Raw genomic sequence first — 10925 nt, 5'->3', positions numbered from 1 at the left:
AATTTTTCTTAGAATTTATTCTTGGATATTTAATATATATATAAATTTAAAAATAATTTTACTAACCAAATGCATCAGAGCTCCTAGGGATTAAACCACGGACCAAAGAATACACATGAATGGACCCACGCCTCCAGCTGCATATGTAGCAGAGGATGGCCTTATCTGTCATCCATGGGAGGGGAGGTTCTTGGTCCTACAGAGACTTGATGCCCCAAGGTAGGGGAATACTAGCGTGGTGAGGTGGGATTCGGTGGGTGGGTGAGTGAGTACCTCACAAAAGCAGCAAAGAGGAAGATGGAACAGGGGTTTTTCAGAGGGGAAACCAGGAAAGGGTATAAGAATTTAAAATGAAAATAAATACCAATAAATAATAAACAAATAATTTATATATTTATTTATATATTTTTGTGCTATATGACATATAATTTATACATTGTAAATGTCTATTTATATTTATTTATCTATTTATAAGGTATATTTCATAAATAACCAGGAAATTCTATAATGTGAAATTTTAAAAATACCCTTTTCCAGAATGAGAAAAATGAAATTTAAATGAAAAACTGATGAAACACACTTCTGAAATTCCCTTAGATGTTCCCATTAGTCTATTTTGGGGGGGAGGAGAGTAAATTGTATTTTTTTAATTGGAAAACAAATATACAACTTGGAATGGATTTGAGGCAAATTGTGCCATAAGCAGATTTTCCTTAAGTGGCTAAACAAAGTTTAAAAAGCAAGTATCAATAAACGAAAATGTTTCTGGTACAATACCAGCAGTTCAAAAAAATAGCGTACAAGTGAGTATCAGATAAAACACCCGCTTGCAGTAGTGCAACTCTTAAGTACACATTGTCGACTGCCCACAGTCCGCACAGTCACAACTCCACACTTCAACGGCAACATGCTGACGGTTCCTAAAAGCTACTTTAAAAAAGGCATAACCCAGATGTCCCCTCATTGACCAACTCCATCTAGATGTGCAGAACGGCTTAGACATATGCAGAGGAAGCCACATGCAACATGGTACTTGATCAGTTTTCCAAAATAAGGTTGAAGGACAATGACATAAGATAGGGAAGAAGATAGGGAAGAAACATGGAAGAATGAGGTTCTAATTACTATACATGCATATTTTGACAGTTGGGAAACATTTTACAGATGAATTACAAACAAAGAAAAGGCAAATAAATAATTTTGTTCAAGAAATTTAACACCTTCTGTACAGTGTCTTCACTTCGCTGTCACCATTTGCACAAACTCTTCATAGTTTACCTGACCATCCCCATCCATGTCTGCTTCTCTGATCATTCCATCGACCTCTTCATCTGTTAACTTCTCTCCAACGGTTGTCATCACGTGGCGAAACTCTGCTGCACTAGTATAGCCGTCCTTATCAAACACACGGAACGCTTCTCTAATTTCTTCTTCACTGTCCGTGCCTTTCATTTTTCTTGCCATCATTGTCAGAAATTCAGGGAAGTTGATTGTGCCATTACCATCGGCATCTACTTCACTGATCATGTCCTGCAGCTCTGCTTCTGTGGGATTCTGCCCCAAAGACCCCATCACCGTCCCCAGCTCCTTGGTTGTTATTGTCTGATCCCCATCCCTGTCAAATAGGGGGAAAGCTTCTTTGAATTCTGCAATCTGCTCTTCAGTTAATTGGTCAGCCATGGTGCAAGGGCTACCGGTTTCCGAGGTGTGAACAGACAACCACTCGACTCGCTTGCTCCACTCGGACTAATTCCCATTAGTCTATTTTTGTATTTCAAATTTAAAGTTAACATGGAAAACACAAAGGCATGAGTAGAAGTTCAGTGCTGGACTCTAATTACCTTCAGTGATGTGATATACTATATTTCTCTGATTTCATCTATTCCCCTGAATGCTAATACCAACATATGTGTAGATGTGCACATGTGTGTATATGTGTGCATCTGTTTATGTACATGTGCTTGGGTAAATTTTGGTGTGTCTGCATGTATATGTACATGTATGTATATTTGTGCATATAAGTACATAATACATGAATGTTGTAGGCACATGTATATGTATTTGTATTGTGCATACATGTGTGTTTATCTGTAGTTCACATAAACTACCTTCTATCATCTTCAGAAGATCTTAAAATGAATACCCTGGACTTGTTACCCCAGAGTTCTCATCTATGACGGTCCTCTACATAAATAAATGGATTCTTCTAGCTGAACTTAAATTCTAAATTCAGTAGTACACGTATAAAAAAGAAGGTATGAAAATAGAAATGGATTTGTTGAAGAGAAGGGTCCCAAATTGAATAAAATCAGATGTAAAAATCACCAAAATTTATTGGGGAACAACTATGAGACTGTTCATCAATGCATCTTTTGATAAGATGCTAGTGAAGAGAGTGGTTATGAGCACTGGATCTTCTTGTAAATGGCCGAACATGTTTCCTTTCACCCTCAAGAGCAAAATCCATCCTGTGTTCTGTAAATACAGATTGGAGCTGAAGTAATGACCAGGTTCACTCACCTTGAAGCAATGCCATTCACCGTGAAAAGAGCAGCATTAGCAACTTACTGGGGAGTTGACAGAAATTTACTAACACACACTTTAGAGGAAAAGGCACCGCGTGAGGAAATAGGACATGTCTTGAGTTGCCATTTACTTACACAGACAATAATTTTTTTTTAGGAATTTCGGAAATGTATATGAATTTGAATATGAAACATTGACTTTGCCATCTCTCAATCATTGTGTCTCTGGAAGGAAATGTAGTGTGTCTGAATGTTAGTTTCTGAATCTTTAAAATTAATCATTATTTCAAAGATCCATTTGTGCAATCCACATTAAGGATGGGCTCCATTGGCAACAGACATCCAAGAATATTGCATAAGGATAGTTGATACCTTTAAAATGTAAAAGGTAATTCCATGCAAAAAAATTGAATGAAGGAAACAATGAAGGAGAAAGAACGCAGCATACATTCACATCTGTGAAGTGAGCTGGTTTTCCTGACAGAGAGGGCACATAGCAAGGAAAGCTCAAAGCAGGCTTTGTAAACTTCTCTAGATGTCTCGAACATTGTCTCTGGAACTAACATGGTTCTGAATACAGATGTGGATGCTCACAGCCAACCATTGAACTGAGCACGGGAACCCCAGTGGACTGAAGGAGATGAAGGGATTTGCAACCCCATAGGAAGAACAACAATATCAACCAGCCAGACCCCCACAGAGCTCCCAGGGACTAAACCACCAACCAAAGAGGGATTGATGGCTCCAGTTGCACATGTAGCAGAGGACGGCCTTGTAGGGTAGCAATGGGAGGGGAGGCCCTTGGTTCTATGAAGGCTCTAAGCCCCAGTGTATGGGAATGCCAGGGCATGAGGTGGGAGTGGATGGGGGAGCACCCTCATAGAATTAAGGGGAGGGGGAAATGGGATGGGGTCTGTGGAGGAGAAACCAGGAAAGGAGATAGCATTTGAAATGTAAATAAATAAAATATCAAAAAAAATTAGATGCTACAAATGTGTAAATTTATAAAAATTCAGGAATGTAATGTTCTTATAACCTAAGTATGACGTAAGTATATTTAAATAATTATATTTCTGAACTTTAAAAATAATTAACATCACTGTGGCAGGAATAGTTCAAAAGCTGTCCAGTGAGGGAAGATTTGCTTTGTTTTGTATTAGTTTCTTCTTTTCCTAGGAATTGTTTACTTCAACTCAAACATGTTTGTTTTAAATATTTTATTACACATATTTCTTCACTTACATTTCAAACGTTATTCCCCTTCCTGGTTTCCTGTCCATAAGCCCCCATTCCCTCCCCTCCTCCTCCCCCATATGGGGTATTCCCCCTATGTATCCGCCTTATTGCCCCCCCTGCACTGGGGGTCCAACCTTGGCAGGACAAAGGGCTTCCCCTTCCCCTGGTGCCCCAACAAGGCTGTTTTATGAGCATATTTATTAAACTTTAGTCTTCAATTTTTCTCACTCCATAATGGTCTGAAGAGACAGGGAAGCAAGACAATTTCATGAAGATTAATTTCTACTTTTGTTCTGAAAATTGAGGACCAGTGGGCAAAGACCTGTACCTCAACACCTAAGGTAATATTCTGTAAGCAGAGTGGAGTAGTTTGATACACTTTGAGGGATTGGTTTGACTGGAACATGCACATAGCCATTTGAGAATAAAATTTGACAGTAAAATTATTATAAACCTCCTGATTATATTAATTATTTTCCTCAGTTCAGGTAACAAAAATGCCTCCCAAAATCAACTTAGAGAAAAGTGGGTTTTATTTGGCCTACAGTAAGTCTGTCACGGTTAGGAAAGCAATGATGGCAGAACACAGAGCTGCTGATCATCCACAGTCAGGGAGCAGAGAGAAGGGGACGTCAGCATTCAGGTCTCCTCCTCATTAAGGACAAGAGCGTTTCTTGAAATAGATGATTCTAGATCCTGTCATGTTGACAACAAATGTTAACCATAACAAGGATCAACTGAAATTTTGAAAACCATTCAGGATTTCATGTTCAAAAGGATCCCAGAGTTGTGGTCCACACTACATGCTCTATTCACTCAATGTCCAGCACTACATCAGTAAGCATTGTAACTGCACCAGGACAGCAGTGCTAGGTCATCACATGCCCTAGGAGCATGGAAACGCTCATAGAGATTGTGCCAACACTTCAATTCGATATTTCTATTCTCTGCCAAGTGTTTATTTTTAAACTGCAATTGTTCTGATAGGAGATGTGTGTGTGTGTGTGTGTGTGTGTGAAAGTGTGTGTGAAAGTGTGTGTGTATGTGAGAGAGAGAATGAGATAAGTGTGTATGTGTGTGTGTTTTAAGTGTGTGTGAAGAGAGAGTGTGTTTGTGTGTGTGTGTGTGTGTGTGTGTGTGTGTGAGAGAGAGAGAGAGAGAGAGAGAGAGAGAGAGAGAGAGAATGAGATGTGTGTGTACGTGTGTGAGTTTGTGCGTGCAGAAAGGAAGAGGAACAGTGTTATTATGGGAGTCACTTTGGGGCATTCTCCTAGTGACAGCTCTGTTTTCTCTGAGATGGAGTATCTTATTTTATAATTAAATCTCAACCACATCTGCTGATGACGGTCTTGATGCTTGAAAGAGTTCCAGTCTTTGGCACAGTCACATTCTTAGTTACTTTGCAAAAGCTCTAATAAAGAAAGTGAGAAAGAGTATTAATATTTAATAAGCCCGCTGATGGATTGCCGTGTCTCCTAAAGTGTCCATCTCTCTGTCTGTTGGGAAATGGACTTCATTAGAGTTCACTGCTACCTTACAGCTCTTGTTAACATTGCTTCTTTTTGGGGACCAAAGAAAATTCATGGAGCTCCTGTCCATGAATCTCTGAGAACCATATTCTCCTACACTGCTTTCTGTGTTCACTTTTTCAGAACAGTAGATGCGTATCTCACACTGGAAGGAAAACATTACCAATTCTTTGTGATATAAAGTATAATTCGTGAAATGGTGGTTTTATGATTCTGAGTAATAACCAGCAGATTGATTTAATATATGGGAGCCAGGACTATCTTTAGTTTCAAGCTATGAATATCAAAACCAGTTTTGATAGTTTTCATCTTCTAGCCATGTTTTATGTTTTATTTGAATAGCAAAAGAAGAAAATGTATAGCTTTTAAAAAAAAGAAAGAAAAAATTGCTGAGGAAAGTTCTGTTCACATGAAGCAGTTGTTATAGAATATAATTTATTCAAAGACCTTTATTATTTGTATAAGTCAAGAGAGAAGGGTGAGAGTAAAACAAGGTGACTGCTAAAATATTATCTATGTTAGGTTTTGAGATTTGTATACTTTATAATCATTTCGGGTAAAAAATATGCCTTCATAATGATTTATACATATGACCGGTGATTAAAAGGAGTCAAGGAAATATATTGAAACCTTTTAAATATTTCACGTGTATTATCTCGATTAGTAACCACAGCAGAGGAAGCAGCTGTACTAAAACTAGTATTCTTTCTAATTTTACCTATTAAAATAGTAGGGAAAGAAGGGTAAGAAACCAAAGTGCCACAATTCAAACAAACAAATAAGCAAAAACAAGATTAGCTACCTCAAGGGGTGTTTTAACTAAGCATTACTTTCCATAACCAAGCTCCTGTAAACTAGCCAGCACATGCCCTCAAACCCCACTCTCTTTAGTCAGAGCTACAACTGTGGTTATGAAACATGGTGACCAATGTACCTTGGGAAGGAAAGGGATTATTACGAGACTTATGAAGGAAGTCAGGACAGGAACTTAAATGGACAGGAACCTGGAGGCAGGAGCTGTTGTGAAAGCCATGAGTGCTTTCACTGTCTTTCTTCCCATGCCTTGCTCAGCTTGCTTTTCTTTAGAAACCTGGACCACTTGCCCAGGAATGGCACCACCCACAGTCAACCGTCCAACATCAATCATTAATTAAGAAAATGGCCTACAGGCTTGTTTATGGCCTGATTTTTATAGAGGCATTTTCTCAAGAGATGGTCCCTCCTCTCCAATGAATCCAGATTGTGTCAAATTGGCAATAAACTAGCCAGCACATGCCCTCAAAACCAGAAAAGACCCATTTTTCTTTTCATACAAACAAGGCCAAATGGGAGGTAAGTAAATGGTAATCTCTTAATCTAGCTGTTTTCCTTGAGAGCTGATGAGAGCAGCCACGGAGAAGCCTGAGCAGTTGCAGAAGTTGGTATTGAACCTGTCAATGTCAAAAGCCTGTCGTTCAGTCGGACCTTGTCTTAATGATTTCAGCACAGTAAGGCTGTAATTCACTGAGCAAAAGACAGTATGGCCAGTTGCCTCTTTTTTTTCTGAAACAAAGCCCATCCCACTCAATTACTAAACACATCATTTAATATCTAGACTTTGGCTGTTGATGAGATTTTTCTTAGTTTCTGTGTAGAGAAGAACTAACCTCCTATAAAAATGCATTTTCCAAGGAACTCAGAGCAAGTGCTGACTGAAATTTGTGGAATTCAAAATGAAAGGAGAGAGGATCTCATCCCTGCCCTCTGAAAGCCCTCAGAATGTTGGTAGGGGAGCACTGCATCATACTCTTAGGTATCAGCTCTGCCCAAGTCACTGCGAACGCTGACACATCCTAGACAGATCATGAGAAATGCTCAGCGAGTGTATTGGAGAGAAATGCTTCCAGCCTGTTACACACTGATGAGTTACTTTTCTTTTAGTTTTCTTTGAGTTTTGTTTTTCCTTTATTTCCTTCACTTGAAATGGACTTAATTGGTCCATTCAGTCATAACATTCTTACTATCTTGTGAACATTGTAAGAAAACTCTTACTTTCTTAGGATAAAATGAATTTGTTGTCTCTGTATATTTAAGGAGAAAACATTTGGAGAGCACGTGTTGTGGTCATCTCTATATTCAGCAACATTTATTTCAGGGAAACAAACAAAACCTTTGCATGATCACTGAGAATCATGTCGGCTCATTGCAGCAAATACAAAATAAGAAAACATGAAGTCAGGATGTTGGAAAGTTTCATAAATCTTGAGTCGAATTTTCTCTCTGAGAAAGGAACAGTCAGTGTAATCATGTTCCTCTCAACTGCATCAAAATCCCCCTTGGTTGCAGTATTGTTCTTTTGCCATTTTAAAGAGAAATTAACAACACGAAAATGTTTTAGATAAGTAGGATAGAAAAATGGTGAATCATGTGACAATACCAAGAATATCTGTCAATGTAAAACCAAGACCTAGACAGACAGGCTGGGTACTGAGTATGTCAGAGATCATGTTGTTTCAATAGTAATATAAAATGTATTAAACATGAATTAATCATAGATGGCATTGTAACTGTCATGGAAGGAGCTACTCAGGATAGCAGAGACTTGAATGTTCAAGGACAGAATTGTGTTCGTCTGATAAACACTTAGCTGGAAACTTCCAGAGGCTAAGTGCTCTCCCCTGGTGCATCTACCAGGGCATCCTGTGTCAGCACTGAAGACTGCAGTGCAGCATCAAAGCCTTCCTGTGCCCACTGTGTCATAACTGGCTCTGCCTCACATAGAAATACTGCATAAAATATTACATTTATAGCCTTATTATATCACATGAATAATTCATATAGGGTTGAAGAACTATGAAAATACTTGTGTGGTAAGAGAGAAGAGTGAGAGAGACTCTGTTCAAAGACTGAGGAGACATAACTGACTCAGTTATGAAGAATGGCCAACGAGAATCCTGTCAGAAAATAGATTTCACATTGTCCATAAGTTTTCAAGTGAAATATCATTATTAAACTACTGGTTTCACATTTCAGCAATGATCTACATATAATAAAATATGTGGAAGAGACATCGTACCTTTCAAACCCTTCTTGAGATCTATTCCTGAGATTAAATGTATAAGAGTTGCACATTTTCCCCTTACCTTAACCTTCCCTGGCCTCATAAATATTTCTCTGGTCAATATTCTATGTTTTCTGATTGTATGGGGACTTAGCTTAGTGCGTCCTTCACAGAATGTTGAAGAGCTAAGGGCAGTTTCATTTCGGCTGCAAGGCTTTCTATGTGGTTGGCATTTTTTGAGTTCTCAAAGAGTAAGTCTCTTCCAAATGGCTTATATTTATCTCTAGAAACAATTTAAAAGGAAAATAAATCTGTCATAATCAGGTCACCCAGTCATAGCACTGAAAGCATTTAATATCTGATCTATTCTGTGAAATAAGAAACAAGGCTGGCCCTGCTATTAAATATCACGTAATCGCCTTAGTAAAGGAGTCAATTTCAGTGACTTGAGCTTCTATCTTAGGGAAGAAAATACTTATATCAACACAGATTCAGCATGTGTGTTGTGCTGAGAATAACTCCTGTCTTAGATTTTTGCTTATATTTCCCAATTTACTACATTTGTCTGCTTGAATTAGACACATCCACTTTACTGGGAAACTCACTTGGAGGCATCTTTGTGTGCTCCAAGGAATATATGGGGCGTGGTAATTCATTAATTTGGCTTGCTTCATTATAACATAATAAAATGCAGCAGAGGACAGTATGGGTAGAGCACCGAAATAATCAAACATCCAGTTATTTCTAACCACTTAATTACATGCTAATTATGCCTGAGTTTTGTTTTGTGTCTGTGCCTGATGCTTTTCAAAGAGTGTGACACATGGAGATTGTACATGTGCTAGAAAACAAATTAGTATAAAAATAACAATATTTTAACCACAACTGGCTTTGTGTTCTGGAAGAATTTTTCAATACTACACATAAATTATATTCATTAGGTAAATATTCCCGATTATGCTGATACCGACTGGGTGGCAATTAGTACTTTAGGTCATAATGTTAATATTGTCTGAATCAGATAGTAATTTTGTGCCATGAGAATATAAATTTGTGCCATTTGGAATATAAACTATTTTGCTGTTGACTTATAAACTAGAAAGAAAATTGTCATTACCTAAGGCAAAATTTCATGCTACTTGTAGAACCCTCCATGGGAAAGCACAGTGGGGTCTATGGAAAGTCTTCTAACAAGGGGCACACTCCCCAGGGAGGGTCAGAGTTCAGTTCCTGAACTCATCCATCACATGCAGACTGGCAGGGGGTGACTAGCTGTCATGATTGAGAATAGGACAGGGCCCCCCTCCCCGACCTCCTAAATCACTTTCACACACACAGTTCAACTGATACACATTCCCATTCACAAACAACATGACCCAGTAAGTGTACATTTTCCAAAGGGCACTTGGAATCAAGGAAAACACGTACAGATGGCTTGGAGACCTTGGAGGTCAAAATACTTGACATTATTTTTATTTCTAAGGGCTTATTTTAAATTCTAATCAGAAAAATAAAACATCAAGCCATTATGTCAGTTATAAAATGACTATCTGAAAATGTTTTATTTCTCTTTTTGCACATGCAATAATTTTGAGAACCACACAAACAGATTTTTTTTTTCTAAATGAAATCAAAGCCTATCTAGCCAGATCTGAGAACATTAAGGATTAGCATCTAAAGATGGCTGACGGCAGTACTAAGTACAAGTCTAGCCTCTTTTTCTGATGACATCACCCTCATGATAAAGGTTATTCACTGGAATTTCACCATGCGATATCTCAACATTGTCTATTTTATTTGGCTCTTTTTAAGGACTTGGTGCTCAGAGGACGCTGTGTTTAATTCTTTCTCACTGTCTGCTTATTTAATTCATTAATGCATTCCCTATGAAATTCTGATTGTAGAGAATCATCCTTAGAAACAAACCAACTAGACACCTAGTATCCAGAAGTACTCAGCCCGCATTTCAGAGAGGGTTCATCTATTTTCTCTCTACACATTTCAGCCTTGGATAACTTACTGGTGGTCAAGGTGAGAGTATGAGTGGTTTCCTTAAATTTAAGAAATTGGATCTACTTAGGGCCACATTCCACCCTGTATCTGAGGAAAGCTTAGACTAAGCACTGTGTGGATATGAGCTGATTTTCATGCATTCCATACAGAGCGTTCAGTACTGAAGTTGATTATAGTTTTCTACAATTCTTATTTAAAAAAAAAATAGCTAACAGATGCTTTGCTTCTCCCAGTCTTGTGCACAAAGCAAAGCTTTGGAGATGAGAAGAGCACTCAAGAGGGTGACCTCGTGACTTCAGATTCTCTTGGGCAATAGCCTTTTTAGAAATCTCGAACACACTGTACTAAAGACGCACGACCTCGGATTCTTAATTAATTCTAAAGTCATACAAAATACTTTACATACAAAAAGGTTGCCTGCTTCTGCCTTGGCCCTTCTTGAAGAACTTTCCTCAGGCACTTAGATAGCGGGAACTGCATTACGTAAGCATCTAAATAAATATTAAGATCTGTAATGGCGTCAGTGGTTCCGCAGAGACCAAAAGAGCTACAGGTACTCAGTATTGCTCTCAATATATATAA

At 38.3% G+C, this 10925-nt stretch overlaps 1 protein-coding gene across 1 annotated transcript; it reads right to left on the bottom strand.

The window, feature by feature from the left end:
- Positions 1-1236: 1236 nt before the first annotated feature.
- Positions 1237-1680, bottom strand: LOC116895282 (calmodulin-1-like). Its single transcript, XM_032896597.1, has one exon. The coding sequence runs from the start codon at positions 1678-1680 to the stop codon at positions 1237-1239; it is 444 nt and encodes a 147-aa protein (XP_032752488.1).
- Positions 1681-10925: the final 9245 nt, after the last annotated feature.

The sequence above is a fragment of the Rattus rattus genome, chromosome 3 (assembly GCF_011064425.1).
Source record: "Rattus rattus isolate New Zealand chromosome 3, Rrattus_CSIRO_v1, whole genome shotgun sequence".
NCBI classification, from domain to species: domain Eukaryota; kingdom Metazoa; phylum Chordata; class Mammalia; order Rodentia; family Muridae; genus Rattus; species Rattus rattus.
The sequence above is the reverse complement of the archived record's forward strand: the minus strand, read 5'-3'. Positions and strand labels throughout refer to the sequence as shown.

Bases quoted from the DNA above. Each gene is read 5' to 3' on its own strand.
- LOC116895282 (XM_032896597.1), bottom strand. From the start codon at position 1,680: ATGGCTGACCAATTAACTGAAGAGCAGATTGCAGAATTCAAAGAAGCT.